Source organism: Anser brachyrhynchus (assembly GCF_964034855.1).
Source record: "Anser brachyrhynchus genome assembly, chromosome: 2".
In the NCBI taxonomy this organism is placed as follows: domain Eukaryota; kingdom Metazoa; phylum Chordata; class Aves; order Anseriformes; family Anatidae; genus Anser; species Anser brachyrhynchus.
Window position 1 is genome coordinate 41,046,512 of NC_137695.1, and position 16,292 is coordinate 41,062,803.

Sequence of the window (16,292 nt, forward strand, 5' to 3'; positions counted from 1 at the left end):
CTCAAACAACTTCTTTGACCCTGGGCATCTCATTTACATGTGCCTCAGTACTATCCTTGATAGAACAAGGAGATCATTCTTCCTTTCTTCATCCTTTTGTCTATTTTGCCCATCTTCTTGAAAATAGCCGTTTGGGAAGCGTTTCCTTGCAGTGACTGGAGCAGCATATCCTTGATCTCAGCTGAGGCTTCTATGTATATCTTACTGTAAAACAACTACTAACCAAAAAAATTCCTCGTCAGATATCTAAATTACAGTTCTTTCCTATCTCTTTCACTACAGCCTGCAAGGCTTTGATCAGTCTTTGATCCACAAGTGAGCTGCAAAGGAAACTGTTATGGAGCACCACAGAACAATAAATGCCAAAAGTTTGGCAGACAGTTTGAATCAGCTCCCATGTGAGTGCTGGAAAAGTTCCTTTCACAGGTCACTCTTCAGGAGACAGTTCTAGGAAAGCAGGTCTTCTGAACTGCCTTCTGAAACTCCATTTGTGTATCACTGTGTAGGGAACTAAAAAGAAATCAAAATGTTTTGACTGGGAATGTCATGTGCTGTGTTGTGATGAATGTGGAAACCTTTCTGTTTTGAAGACAAAGTTAATTCTTGTTAATCGCTGTCTGTGTACTATTACTCAGTGTCCAGTCTTCAAAGTGGTCTTAAAACAAAACCTTGCCAAATCTGCCACTGCCCAGGAATGGAATTTCCTCTTTGGGCTGGCACAGTCAGGGGAAGCATATTTGAAAATATATTTGATCTGAGAAGGAAATAAACTGTTTGGAAATCATACAAAACGGTCTATGCTGCTTCTGTATCACGTCACCAAGAGACCAGCTAAAACAGTCCCAGTGCAGGGAATCAACACAGCTCTCAAATGCCAGTTAGCAAGCGGGGGTGTTGTTAAGTAGGAAAAAACAAAGGTCAAACTAAGCATGTGAGACTGCTGGAAATGCGTATTAACTGTACTTCTCACCTAGTGCATGACAGTACTTAGGGGGACAGGGAACTTACTGTAAGGACAAGTGTTGCTAAATTATCATTTTTCTAGTCAAGGCAAACTGGCTCAGAACCAGATCTTTCTGATGATCACTCCTGCCTCCCTGTTAAGTCACTAAACTGAGCGAGGTGTGTCACCAAAGCCACTTCTATGCCTGTCTCTCTGAATACCCTTTTTTTCCTTGTGCTCACGAAACTGATTTTAAAATGCATCAAGATTTTGAGAGAGAATTTTACCCACATTACTCCAATCAGCACTACAAGATATAACATGCCCCGTTTCTTTAAAGAGAGACTTGTGATGAAGACTAAAGAGTTTCAGAATGATTGGGGTCCCAATATATTTCTGTTCTCACCTGACGACATGAGCAGAACAGCCTGAAGAAGGGCAACCTCGGTGTCATCCAGGTTAAATGAAGAAAGAGACATGCCCAGGTCAAAAATGGCATCAGACACTACGCCAAGACCCCCATTTTTCAGCTGGCCCCTTGTCACCGCCATCTCCCCATTTAGCGTTAAAGTCTCACTCTCGGGGTCATAGCGAACTGCTGCTCGGAGGGACATTATCTCCATACAGCAGCCTTTCAGAAGGATGATCTGGTCTTCACATGGCAGCTGCAGAAATCATAAATGGTAAAGAAAAATATGTGTTTTTCAAACCGAACTGATTTACAACTACAGTAAATTCTTGACCATGAATCCACATTTAACATCCCAGGGCACTACCTGGCGTACAGCAGTCTCCCTACAAACGTGCTGCTGACCAGCTAGTTCGAGTGCACCTCACAAAACTCCAAGACTCACATTCCTGCTTTCAGAAACTCCTGGCAGGTTAACACCCTCACGTACCCTTAGGAAATCTAGTGATAACACAGTGGTAGGGAAGTGGACCTCAGCAAGATATTCACAGCAAACCAAATCGGTGCAGACACTCAGGTGAAGTGACCCAACTTTCAGAAGTGCTCCTTTCCGTGAGACCTCTTAGTTTGTGGGAACATTACAAAATTAAGTCCAATAAACCTTAAGAAGATTTATTCTGAGAGGTTCCTCTCTTCCACTCCTGAGCTCCTCCGGCTTATAACTTGGCATAACAAAATAAACTGTAATGGGGGCTGGTAAAGGCCCAGTCAAACTCACTGCCAGCCATGCTGATTTCTCACCTGACCACAGTGGAAGATGTTTGGTAGGGTCCAGAAGAGTGGACTGCTTTGTAATAAACAGAATTTAATATATATATTTTTTTAAATCTAAAAGAGGTATCTCAATCAGTGGGGCATGTGCTGTGAATTCTCTGTCCATTTCAAACAACACAAGTTATCAAGCTATATTATCCTAGTAAGGCTGACCTCCCTAGACTCCCTATGTTATTGCTGGACAGACAAAAAATCTATGGCATAGGTCCAGCTTTTATGCTGGTGCATAAGCTGTGATCTTCAGGGCATGTGGCAAGACTCGTCTCTTCCGTAACTTAAAAAATGGTAAGGTGTCCAAATTGGCAGAGGTAGGTTCTGTTTTTATAAAGTATTACCAGGATGTTGACACATTAGGAGAATGTGCTCTATAAAGCATGTCTTTATATTTACATAGGTAGTCCAACAATAGCAAAAATAGTATTAAAAAAAGAACAAAAACAAGGCCATTTTGAGATTGGCACTAAATGAACAGCAAAGAGTCACATGTGAAAAAGTGACTTGTATCTACTTGCATTGAAAGAAGGCAAAAATTCTTTCATTTCTGATTCATTTCAAGTTATATTTACCTGAATTTCAATTCAAGATGAAAAAAAAAAACTCAACAAAACAAACCACAGAACACTGTAAATTTATGTGGCAACTGTGCACTCACAAAGCAATTGCATTTATTTGGTGTAAAACCATGGAGGGTGGATGCCAGACAGTTACCTAACACTAGAGGAAAGCAGCTGCTTGTTAGAGAAGAGTTTAAAGCACAAAGCCAGCCACAGTCAGAAAAGTAGTTGAATCATGCAGCTATTTTTCCAGCAATGCCCACTTCAGGTGTAAAGTGCTTGATATATAAGAAAAATGACTCATCCTGTTCAGGGCAATCACTTTGTCTGAGGATCACACTCAGCTCAGCGGTAGTGTGTGGAAGGCTGCACAGACATAGGGGCAGTCTTGTTACCCAACGACACCACCACTGCTTGGCTGCTGAGACCAAAGTAGGGAAACGAACATGGTAAGAAATTGAAAAAAAAGAAAAAGAAAGAAAAGTGAGCAACCATGAGAGATATAAGAAAAGGTAGCTGCAGACAAAAAACAGACATGAGAGAAAGGAAGGGAGAAGAACCAAAGAGAAATGAAGAAAAAAACCTAAGGAGGAGAATGAAGAATGGGGGAAGAAAACCAGACAGACACTAGCAGGGAAGATATTACTTGACACTTCAGCTGTTTTAGTAGTGAGCCATTAAACCATAGAGAACTTCTCTTCCTACATGAACCTTCTTAAAAATTCTTTGTTGCAGAGGTGATCTGACTTTGCCTATCCATCATTTCTTTCCTAATTCTGAAGGATACACCTGTTTCGCTGACACTGTGCCTCAGGTCTTATTTGCCAATAGCAGCATTTACCAAAGACAGGAGGCCTGAACTTCGGTTGTGCTCCCAACTATGCAGGTTTCAATACTACACCCACCACTGAGCATTGCAACCAGAGCACCATCCAGGAGCAGGGTAAACAAATGTGACTGATACCTGCCACACGTTGTCCTTTCCTTTTCTCACTGTAGGGAGAAAATGCAAAAGGCAGAAACCTGAGGTGCTCACCCCAGCAGGACATCCTGGCAGCCATCACTCACATGTAATGCAGTGCGTGGAGCTGAGCTGAGCTGAGCCACCTAGAAGGATTGTGTACGCAGACTTATCCAATGTGGAATCACTGATGCCCATGACACCTAAACTCACATCAAACTGATTAAGTTCTGCTTAGTCAGTCTCCTTCACAGAGATATACAGCACTCTCAGCCTAAGCCCGTGTGGAAATTAAGAATGGAGATAATGTTTGAATGCCGTGTATGTCCTATGGGAGAAAGGAGGATTTTTTTCTCATAAACCAGTCCATAGCCCACACAGCGTTCCTTCTAAGAAGAAGATACGGATTAAAAAACATGAATGTATGAAATAAAGTCAACAAGACAGTGCCCCTTCAAAAAGGAGCAAGCATTTGTCATTTTCTTTATGCTATAGCAGCAACTATTTGACAGCTCAGGACAGCTGTCCTATCCCTTTGTGTTCACCATGAGCTGCCCCTCACTCTGCTGTCAAACCTCGCTGTATATGGGTGTATGGGTGTCAGGTTCACAGAGTGGCTCAGCTGTAAGCAAAGCCTGTCCTAGCCGAACTGTGTAACCTACAGAGTTCATGCCCAGCTACTCCTTGACTTCTTCAGCCATGCTTCCTGCTCAGCTCTGACACAAGTGGGCCCACGGTAGCCAGGAGGGGTACGAGATGTCAGATGGGCACTGCAGTCCGTGTCTGACTGGCAAAGCTTTCTAAATTAAAAAGACTACCTTGTTACGTCAGTGCAACTTCCAACCAACAAACACTAAATCAGAGGAGACAGTTTCCCTCAGACACTGAATGCTGCAGGGGCCTCCTGATCTATGGATACGTTCCTTGTTTTTTTAAAATCTTAATGCTGGGCCACTACTTCATGCTCTGTTGGCTGATGGAGCTAATGCTAAGATTAGCCAGGGAGAGCTATTTACACTATGCCAACCATTGATATTTAGCTCTTCTTACTCTGTAGGTGCCAGAGGAGGTAAAGACCATTAGCTGACATAAATAGCTCTCCTTGACTGACCGTAAAGAAAAGCTGCCAGCCACAGAAGAGTAAAATGCTACGGCTGCCTTAACTGACTGATGTTTCTTTCCTGACTGTTTACTTATTAGAGGGAAAAGCTGTTTCCATGTTAGGGAGCCCGATGAACTCCTTGAGCATGGTCACCCTCCAGCAGAGTCAAGTGTTGTTCTGCAGTGTGGGAGAGCAGGCAGGCATCCTTCCATGGCTGGACTGGGGATATTTCCATGTTAAAACTCTCATGGTTGTGGATCCTAAGGGATTAGCAAGACTTAAAATTATTACAACTATTAAGACTGAAATATTCTTTTAGTTACACTTGGGCTGCAGTTACGATAACATTTTTTAATCTAGGAAAAAATATCATCAGCCATTACATCTGGTCCTTCATTAAAAATGTTACCTCAGTGTAAATGAGATCAGCCTAGGCCTCCGTATTCCTAATGTGCAGCCAAGTCTATTTGAGTCTACTTAGGGTATATTTTACACGTGACTATCTACCTAGAATGACACCCCATTACTTTAACAGATTCTCTTATGCACACCCTCCCTGTTCAGGAAAAACATACCTAGGGAATACAATGAGGCAAGTGCCATTCCTGGATAGGGATACGTTCCTGCATTTGAAGAATTTGTTACTGCATAGATTCAGCTCCACAATACTAAACCTGCCAAGGAACTGGAAAGCACAGAGGGAAGTGTGTGCTAAAATATCTGATTAAACGTATCAAATATACCTCTAGACAGCTTCCTTTGGCTCATTTGCTTTGTACAAGGCTACCTCTAAAGACATTCAGGTCCCTAATGAACCATGACGACTTCCAGATGAACAAAATCAGGATTTCAGTAATCACAGGAAAAAGAAAACTCATAAAAATCCAGATGATTCTAATCCCATCTATTTTGATTCTTAGTTTTTCTGATTTTAGATGTAGCCATTTTTTTAAGTAAAGTCCTACCTGTTACAGTTCAGTGCCAGTATTTTGAATACAGTATAACCACAGCTATGTAAATGAGGGATGCAAGGGTTTTTCTTACCTCACAAAACATAGGCAACTTTTTGGCAAAATCCACCACTCTTGTAATCGCTGGTGTGATAATTTTTGTAAACTGGCTGAAGGCTTCTAAATCCACTTTCCCACCTTCTGGGGCATTAACTATTGGTGCTTGACCAATGTCTTCTGGCTAAGGATATCAAGAAAGATATTTAAAGGAACAATATATCTTCGAGCAAGCATTTGATACTCTTAAAAAGTCCTGCTTGGCAACAAAGATACGTTAAAATAAAAAATAATACTATTTTTTTTAAATCCACTTTTTAAGTTATGCCCATTATGCCACAAACTGTGAATTTGTTCGTAAAGCATTTGTGAAAGAGAATACTGCACATGGAAATGGGGGACTGGCAAGCCACTCCCCATGCTGTGTGGGCAGCTGCATTTTTGTGCACATGCAGTTTCTTCCTTGTGCCTCTATCTGAATATTTTGTGGGTGCAGTTTATGTATTTTTTGCTTTAAAATATAGGCATGATCTTGTTTCTTAAGTGACGAGTTTCTCACAAGTTGCTCTAAAAGCAAAGGGCACAGAGGTGACTTGTTACACCTTAGAAGATGCTCAGAGCTTTGCAGTACTGGGCTATTTCACCTACTCTAAGTTCTGAAATCATTCCCAGAACAGATTGCCCAATATCACAGAGCTCCAGGCAATTGTCAAGGCCTGTTTACAAAACTAGGCTAAAACAACTGATGACTAAGAACAGGCTAATGCAAAGCTAGTCTGGATAAACTGACTAGAATTTGAACTCATTTGGGTAAAATTCCGGTTGAAAATCATCTTCTGCATGACTTTAGACCAAGACTTCTCCAAGCAAGAAAAAAAAATCCTATTATGAAGATTTCAACAGGAACCCATAATAAAATAGGTTTGACCAGAATCCATATTGAATGTTTTTCATTCTGACTGCATTTCAACATGTTCTCCCGATTCTCTGACAGTTTGTCAATGTTACTGTGTATTTTTAAAACAGACAAAGCTGTTCCTCTGTTTGCTAAGTGCAGCTTTGCAGTTGTAAAAGACCTGCCAAACACTATGCAGAGGTTCCGTTTTGTTCATGTTAGAGAGTTCAAAATGGGATAAGGCCCAGAGAACAATGCCTTTAACACTGATGGAGTTCATGACGTTCATATAAGGGCACTTAAGCAGGGGAGGTGCTGAAACTGCTGCCTGTAACAAAAACTTGTGCTCGATAGTGTTTTTTTTAAAGCAACACATCATAAAAGATCCTTCCCCCTCTCTGTCATCAGTCTGAATCCAAATCTAACTTCTTTCAAGAAAAAACTCAGCAGTGCACTAATAAAACAAGAACCAATTGTAAAAGAACAATGAAGAGGACTGGGCTCAATTATCTAGGGGCTTCTCCTGCTAAAAAGCTCAAATAATCCCAGTTTTAGGCTCTCCCCTTCCCTTCATCTTGGAAAACTAAACCACATTGTCTGCGTGCTCATGATAAACAATATTCATCACTTCCAAGCGAGAAGACTCGAAGCTGAAGCCACGCACAACATTGTTAGTGAGAAGAAAAGAGAATACAGCATTGCCTTGGGAAAGCCAGAAGAATTCAAGTGGCTAGCTAAAACAAACACACTCCAGAAGGGCATGCTGCTGGAGAGCCCTTGCCACCTAACTCACCTCAACAGGACAAGAGGTCCAGGCCTCCAGGGAGCTCCTGCTGTTGAAGGACCACCCTCATCTGCCAAAGGGCTGACCCACAGCTCGTGAAGTGTGCAGTCAGCTCCTCCTGCTCTCCAACAGCTTCTGGCAGGGAGTTTTCAAAGCCCTCTGCCTGGAGTTGTCAGGCCACCCTGGACTTTCCCTTCTGTGCTCACTGCAAGGTGTCAGTGAGCTCCCTACACTCACCTTGAAACTCTAGGGCTTCAGCATGAGTGAAAAAAAACACGGAGGGCCTGGAGCGAGGGCTGCACCAAGAGCAGTTTGGTCTGGCCTAGAGCCAGCTGTGGAGGTCACCGCTGGTTTCTGAACTGTCCATTTCAGCTGCCACCCCTGCCTCTGCCCCATTTTGCCCCTCTCCCAACAGCCCTGTCCTTACACCACCTTACGCCCTGCCTCATCCCTGTACCCCAACCTCAAGCTCCCCAGTTTTGTATCACCTAAAGCAGGTGATACCAACAGAACAGTATTCCTGTGCAAGTAACCACGCGCTACCGCAGCTGATGTTATAGTTTCAGCTTCTTGGCCTGTTAAAACCCATGTAGCAAACCTTGCTATACAGGAAAACTGGAAATTTCTCTGTTACTTCTTGCCAGTGACCACTGGCTGTGTTTTCCTGACAGCACACTACTATGAACGTGTGGCCTTTCATATAGAAATCTGGGCACTGCCACTGGAGTTAACAAAACATTATAAAAGGGATCAGGTGCTTTGAATATCAAGTTTCTCCTAGCAATTTAACAATGGGTGAAGATTCCCATTGTGGATTAGGCAGCAGGAGCCTAGGCTTGCAAAAAATGAATGTACTCTATCTGATTTGGTATACACAGGCTGTTAAAGATGCCCGTGTATTCCTGACATGCAGTCTATAATCCTTCTTTTGTGCTGTCTACGCATTCTGTATTCTGCAAGGATTTTCTTTAAAAATTGATCTAGAAAAATAAAACAAATTATTTCCTAAGCCTGAGCATCACTATTTATTTTCCGATCCTTGGGTATAGGCTGAAAACTTCAGTCCTCTTTGCAAACCCAATACGATAGTGTAGGTATCATCCTGCTTTCATTGAAATTTATTTTTCTTCATCAAATTTACTTTAATTAATGTGCTCACTTTGGAACAAGGAAACAAGAAGTACAAGTTATTAATTAAAAATATCAGTTTCCATTTAAAACTTGCCATTTTTTCTAACACTTTAAATATGTTGTATGCTAGTCCTTTATAAAGACAACTTTTCCTAGATATAACACATAAAAAAAGATATGGTGTCCATTATAGACTGATACTGCTGTTAATCAGGAGTGAAACAATTTTTCTACTTTTTCTTCTCATAGCACACTAGAAATATCCAGCTGGGTAAGCCTGAACTGAGTAATAAGCTATTTATCTTTTGAAGTACATGGTCTGATCAAATATTGAACCTCAGCCAAGAGTAAGTAAGCAGTAACTACAAAAATAAACAATTTTTCATTTAAGCCAATACAGTTACACCAGTGGCTGCAACGCTGGGAAGGGACTTCAGAAGAAATAAAGGAACCTGACTCCGAGAGCAGCGTAAAAGGCTGAAGTCCCTACCAGAAATTTCCTTTTTTGCTTCCAGTGGCTTCCTTGTGCATTGGTGGCCACATGTGCTTCAGTGACAATTTTGATCAGCTCCCATTCCTCATCTGTTGGCTCTGGTTTGTGCCCAATTGTTTTCTGCAGCTCTTCCCGACGTCTCTTCTCTCGATTTTCTTCTATCAGCTTCCTCTTTGCCAACCGCTTGCTGTCATCCAACACCACTAACAGGGATAAAAACATTCAAAAATGGCAGGGAGCTCTTACGGTTGTCTGAACTTTGGTCTTTCCTGTACCTGATATACTAACTGATTACAAACTCCTTGACTGATCACAGAACCACAGAATGGTTTAGGTTGGAAGGGACCTTAAAGACCATCTAATTCCAAACCCCTGCCATGGGCAGGGACACCTCCCACCAGACCAGGTTGCCCAAAGCCCCATCCAGCCTGGCCTTGAACACCTCCAGGGATGGGGCATCCACTGGCAAACTGTCCAGTGCCTCACAACCCTCATAGTAAATAATTTGTTCCAAATATCTAACCTAAATTTCTTTCAGTTTAAAGCCATTACCCCTTGTCCTAACACTACATGCCTCTGTAAAAAGTCTCTTTCTGTCTTATAAGCTCCCTCTAAATATTGAAAGGCCGCTCTAAGGTTTCCCCAGAGCCTTCTCTTCTCCAGGCAAAACAACCCCAGCTCTCTTGGCCTTTCTTTCAAGGAGAGTTGCTCCAGCCTTCTGATCATTTCTGTGGCCCTCCTCTGGACCTGCTCTAACAGGTCCGTGTCTTTCTTGTGCTGGGGCCCCAGAGCTGAACGCAGTGCTCCAGGTGGGGTCTCACAAGGGTGGGATGGAGGGGGACAATCACCTCCCTTGACCTGTTCATCACGCTTCTTTTGATGCAGCCCAGGATATGACTGGCCTTCTGGACTGCAAGCGTGCACCGCCAGCTCACGTCCAACTTTCCATCCAGCATTACCCTGAAGTCCTTTTCTGCAGAGCTGCTTTCAATTCATTCATCCCTGAGTCTGTTCTCATGTCTGGGACTGCTCTGACCCAGGTGCAGGACCTGGCACTTGGCCTTTTTGAACCTCATGAGATTCATGTGGGCCCACTTCTCAGGCCTGCCCAGGTCCTCTGGATGGCATCCTTCCCTTCTATCCTATCAACTGCACCTCTCAGCTTGGCGTCATCTGCAGATGATAACAAACTGAGTGCTTTAATCAGCAAAGAAGTACTTCAGTACTGTGAAATATGCTTCATTATCACACATGACATAGTTCTCTTACTTATCTCTCCAAACTTCATTTTTGCAGAAGCCTGGATTGCAAAGAATGATTTAGCATTCTAATCCTTCTAGTAACATTATGTCTACTACAATTGTCTTTGGTGGCTTATTCCACCAATAAAACTGATATGTAAAAGCTTTGTGAGGACTGAGACAAAACGCTCCAGTAACTGACTTGGTGTAATCCACATTGGGAAAGATGCATTTTTGTTTTCTTTAAAGCAGTATTAGCAAAATCAACACTCTATTGTTCATAACGTGTTCTTGTAAGCCAGTATAATGTAATGGATTTAAAAGAGTTCATAGATGAGTGGTCTTATTCATAGGAGGATCAACTACCTGTTGCATGATATGACCAGAAACAACCTGCCTTTGGTTCTTTCCCCAAGCCCTACAAATGCAGTCATTCTGTGGCTTGCTAGATCCCCTCTAGTTCCAGTGATGCCAGACACACAGGCCCCAGGGCTCTACATCTCTGACCGTCACAGAAGGTTTCTTCCCAATTCCCATACAAACACGAACAGGCCACTGAAAAGACTGGCCTGTTTAAGAGAAGGAGGACCATTCCGATCCACAATCAGTGGCATGCAAGTAGGAGTAACACAAGTCCTGTTTACACAGTGCTGTTCACACATTTTAATTCTAAGGTGGGAGAAACCTTTCTTGAGTTCGAGATAGCGAGCTTGTCTGCCACTCTCAATGACAGCTCCTTTGACACATCTGTATGTGTTCTCCACAGAGAGAGCTTTACGGTATTTACACTTTCTAGTCAGAAACAAACTCAGACAACCTTCTTTTTCTGTACAGTTGCTAAATAGTTGATGCTCATCATTGTCTGATGTGTCAGACTGGGATGGATTTGAACTGATGACCCAGAATTACTCAGTTAGTCAGCTCCCTCTCCTAAAGTTCCACCTGGTTAAAATTGTGTCATTTATTCTGTTTCCTTCCATACAGAAAGCATTGTTATACATTACCAATGAAAAATACTAAGTTGGAATATTCTTATGTTGTTTACTGGGTCTGTTTTCCTTCTTTCCTTTTTTTTTTTTTTTTCCCAGAGGATTATGCTGGCAACAACCATTAACTTTAATGCGCAGGGGGATTTATGTGAGTTCCTCCCATTTGCACTAATTGAAGTTATTGGTGTAAATCCCTGTGCAACGTCAGGAAAAGAAGACCCCTAAGGGTTAATCTTACAGCCATATGTTCTAGTTCTTTAGAATGAGAGTCGAATTCTTTGCAGATAACTTCTTCAGAGCTAAAAATAAAACAAACAACTGCAGGATGACTCATACAATGACATTCAATTTCACATCCTCCAGAATTTTCTAAACAAGATGTTTTTTTCAAGCAAAGTGTCCATCCAGATGCATTTCTCTCTCCTCTCCTCCTAAGAGTTAACATTCCTACTGCTACTCAGCCTGGTAAGGCCAGGAGAAGGTGCAGTCTGGTAAAGCGTAAACAAAAACTATAGCCTTTAAAAGTGGTTTGATGCAGTGAGCATATTTCCCCAGAACAAATTATTAAAAACAAAAAATGCTGCTAGTTCTACTTTACTTTAACAATCTTCAGCAATCAACATACTTTAGGCAAATAAATACATAAAAAAAAAAAGAAAAGGAAGAAAAGGAGAAAAATATACTTACAATCTGTTGCCATGCCAACAAAGATACATTTTTTGAAGCGACATTCCTGGCACTGATTTCTTGTTACTTTGTCTATCACACATTTTCCTTCATATTTACAGGAATAGGTTGGATGGAGGTTTTTCTGAATGGTTCTTCTAAAAAATCCCTAAGTGCAATAAATAAATACATTGGAAAGCATTAGTACTGTGTAATTTTTTCAAATTGAGAGTCACTTTGGTTTGGTAGAAATGCACCTAAGGATGCAAGATAAAACACTCCATTAAACTCTCAAAGAGGAAAAGAACAGAACAGTTTTATAGTTTATAGTATTCCTTTTCTGAGTTTCATGGAGCACTTCCGGCCTAAAAATTAAAACATATAGGCATCTGAGATAAATAAAGGCATAAGGACAACTGCCCTGAGGAACAAATAACCATTACATGTCTTCTTCCAGTCCTGTGTTTCTGTGTGCTCTTTTTTTTTTTTTTTTGTACTTGAACAAGGGAGTTTATTTTGAGCCCCCTTCTAAATTACGCAATCCATTCAAAGGATACTAGGAGACATATACATACTTATAATTACAGGACAGCTTCTACAAATAGTAAAGGTGTGTAAGTAATGCTACTAAAGGGTTAAGAATGAACAGTTTTGCTTCCATCTTTCCATCAAAGCCAAATAACCAATCAACCAACCAAGTCTGGGCAAGAATAAGAATTTTGCAGTCAAGCCCGATTCTCCCAATCTTTGAGTTTGGTTCTAAATAATGGATCCATAATTCCCAAATGATCTGCATTTCTGAGAAAAGGAATTAATTCATATTTACCACAAATCTCTGTACTCAAAACAAGCATCACCAATAAAGAGCTCTACCCCTCTCCATATATATAGTATCTACCTATCTATAATAATATATATAGCCAATTGCAGTAGAGACATGAGGTCAGATCCTCAGCTCACACAAACTAATGTACCTCCACTGGAGTCACTGATTCGTACATACCACAGACCCTGGCCTTAGGTAGAGAGATCAGATACAACTTCTCTCTGAACATTATAGACCTAATCCTGATATTAATTTCAACATAAATTTTCTCAGTGTCTTCAGCAAGAGCTAAAGTTCGCAAGACCATGGTAATATGGACAAGATAGGTTGCAAAGGCAGAAATTTAAATTCCACTTTATTTCAATTGTCACCATTTTTTGAGACTGTCTACATTCAGCAATGCAGATTGGGACCACCTTGACGTACAAAACATGCTGAGACCCTGGTCCTGTTTGACTGGGACCATTGCAAATGGCTTCGGTTTCATTGGAAACAATGTCAACATCCAAGTGAGAAGGGATTTTATTTAATGAATAGTCTCTTCACCTCACGAGGCAAAAGGTATGTTTTTAATCATGTTAGGTAACACTAGGTAAAATCTTAGAGCAGTGTGTAATATCTATCCCTTAATAAAGATGTATTAAGGCACATGTATAAGTCTATTTCAGCTTGTGCTCCTATCTCCTGCAAAGACAATGAAAAACTCTGTCCTCATTAGAATTTTATCTTACATCATCCAGCTTAGCTAAGGATACTACTTTTTCCTCCTTTGAAACAAAAAAAACCTAAAATCTTAATTAAACTGACTTCATAAAGCATGTGTGTGACTCTTTACAGGACTGGGACCTGCTCGGTTGAGCCAAAATCCAGGAAGTCAAAGGCAAGATGTTCTCACGTGGAGTTTGGATGAGGTCTCAAATTCTCATTTACCCAACTGGATTTGGATTTTACTCTCAACCCTGTGGCAAATTCCTAGAGACAGAACCTGCCCCTCTCCTCCCTGAAGATGTCTCTGGACACCTAGGCACACCGAGTAACCTCTAGTTAGAGCAAGAAATAGAAAAATCTCTGATGAATCACAGGAAGTGGCACTGAACTTCTGTCTTCCAAACCTTGCATGGGACTTAATGTAGCTCTAGCTTTATAATTGTAACACTTCTCACCAGCTGTGTGAGGACCAGCACATTTCATCCTCCCATGTCTTTGTATTCCTCAGATTTTTTTTTGTAAAAGAAAACTCTTTGATCATCTCTAGAAAATATGTGATAAGGAAGTTGCTTTCAATATTTATCTAAACATTTCCTCACAGATCAACCATTTCTCTGCCTTGGTGTTCAGACTCACTTTCAGCCTTAATCTTGGCGGTGTTTACACAAACGTATGCCACTTTCATTTCCTGTATTCTGTTCATGTATGCACATGCATAAATAGGTGTATGCTGTTACGATCACAGCCACATTTGATTCCTCTGACTGATGATTCAGACTCCCTTACGTCACTGGAAATTTCACACATACACACAGTGAAGTACAGAAAGGGGAATTTCTAAGCTATAAGAAGAAACGTAGATTTCAAATCTAAAAAAATCTAGATTTCAAATCTTGAAAACAAGTAAATTTCAAAAAAAAAGTAAAGAATCTGAGTATCAACGATAAAAGAAAGCACATTTTATTGTAAGGAAACCTCTCTTTTCCTAAATTCCTTTACTATGCACCTATACAGAAATAGGTGCAGTGGGTACAGCTTGGAGAAATAATTCAGTGACATCTGAATTTATTTATATTTGAAGCCCTTACAATTTACTCTCCAGTAATCATGTGTGAGGATCCTTTGCTCACAAAAGCACTCAACAAAGCAAATTTTTGTCTGTCAGCCCTAATTAAATTTGTTACAAAATGAAAGTAATTTTGAGTAGAAGCAACTAGTAAATGTCAAATTTATTGAGAATTAATCACATATACCTTTGCTGATAAATCATACAACTTGAAACGTATACGCAGACCCTCCAAAGCATGAGTTGAAATTGTCCACCCAAAATAGCTGTCAAGCCATCTTGTACAGTGAATACATTTGCAAGAAGAACAACAAAACAAAACAGTCTGGAAGCTAACTATAAGGAGGAGAAAGAAATTTATTACTTGTTGCAAATTGTTACCTTGGTTCTTTGTGCACATAAGCATTATTTTAAATTGTACATCGGATAGAAGAATTATTTATGAAGACATAAGTAGATTTGGTATGCTATATGTTTACAATAGCTGGTAGGCATACAAAGAAACACTTCAGTTAGAGTACCAAAAACTTTAGTAGGAAATTTGGTGAGAAATATAGCTGTTCAGCTAGGGGCAAAAGCTATTTCATAATGCCCCACTACTGTCTACTTGTCATTGTATCTGAATTAAGTTATATTCATATATTTTATGAATTGTTATCATCTGGTATATGGGATGTAAATGGGTAAAAATCACTTGTTTGGTTCCACAGTTTTTCTCATATATAAATATTTTTTCATGCATACATGTATGTATGCATATAAAACCATTATGAATATTACCACAAACCTGTTACACATAGGATATTTAGGTCTTTGTGCATCTCATAAATGTATTTTAGGGTAATGCTGTACAACAGAAGGAACTATTTCAGTACTGTTACTGTGATATGGGGCTCTAAAGCCAATCCAAACCCAAAATTTCAAATCTAAATATTCCAAACTTCAGGAATGAACAGAATATGACTTTTGTGGCTTAGTCCCATGACACTAGTGCATGACATGTGTGGTCCCATTTGTTTAGAAGAACTTTTTTTTTTCCACAGGAAAGAATAGTTTTCTTACAGGATCTCAAGCTACTCAGGCAAATTTATGGCAGTGAAATCATGTAAAATGTGCCTGACTGTGTTACTTCTTTTTTCTTAATTTACTTGCCCAAAGCAATCCTTTTTTTTCATTTTTCATGTAGCTTTAGAGATGCAATTTAGAACTGAAAGCACATTTAAATATTGTCAAGTTAAAGAAACAAAAAAAATTTTACATCTGTTTTAACTGGGTGTCAATGCCTCCTGAAGTGATGGATGTTACTGCTGTATGAGCATGTGGAAGGCACTTTTGTTTTTATTTCTTTGCAGTGATGATGGGAGGCACTGGAACACTGTTAATCACTACAGACTCATCATGGCCATAGGCAGAATCTCAGCTATTGCATAAACAGCTTCACTGAAGTTCCTGGGAGGATGCTGATGCACACTGGCTGAGAACATGGCCAAAGAAGCATTAAAAAAAATGGAAATGAAAAAGCTAACAGTTAAACAACAACAAAAAATCTAAATTCATTGTCTTCTTTGCAGAAGCAAACACTGCAAAAATCAACTATATTCCTTATGCATATGAAGATCAGCAGCAGAGCCAGATATGGCTTATCATCAGTACTGGATGTTCTTATTCGCTTCTAATCGTTGG

General features: G+C 40.4%; 1 protein-coding gene across 6 annotated transcripts in view; it reads right to left on the minus strand.

Moving 5' to 3' along the window:
* The window catches only part of THRB (thyroid hormone receptor beta), an 82,460-nt gene that overhangs the window by 5,793 nt on the left and 60,375 nt on the right, over window positions 1-16,292 (minus strand). For 5 of the 6 annotated variants that reach the window (XM_080579754.1, XM_080579755.1, XM_080579753.1 and 2 more), the window contains 4 exons: window positions 12,031-12,178; window positions 9,111-9,316; window positions 5,848-5,994; window positions 1,350-1,608 (listed from right to left, as the gene is read on the minus strand). In XM_080579754.1, the coding sequence (XP_080435880.1) occupies window positions 1,350-1,608; window positions 5,848-5,994; window positions 9,111-9,316; window positions 12,031-12,178 (760 nt within the window). The remainder of the gene's footprint in view (window positions 1-1,349; window positions 1,609-5,847; window positions 5,995-9,110; window positions 9,317-12,030; window positions 12,179-16,292) is intronic. The other variant, XM_080579751.1, reaches the window with a different exon arrangement.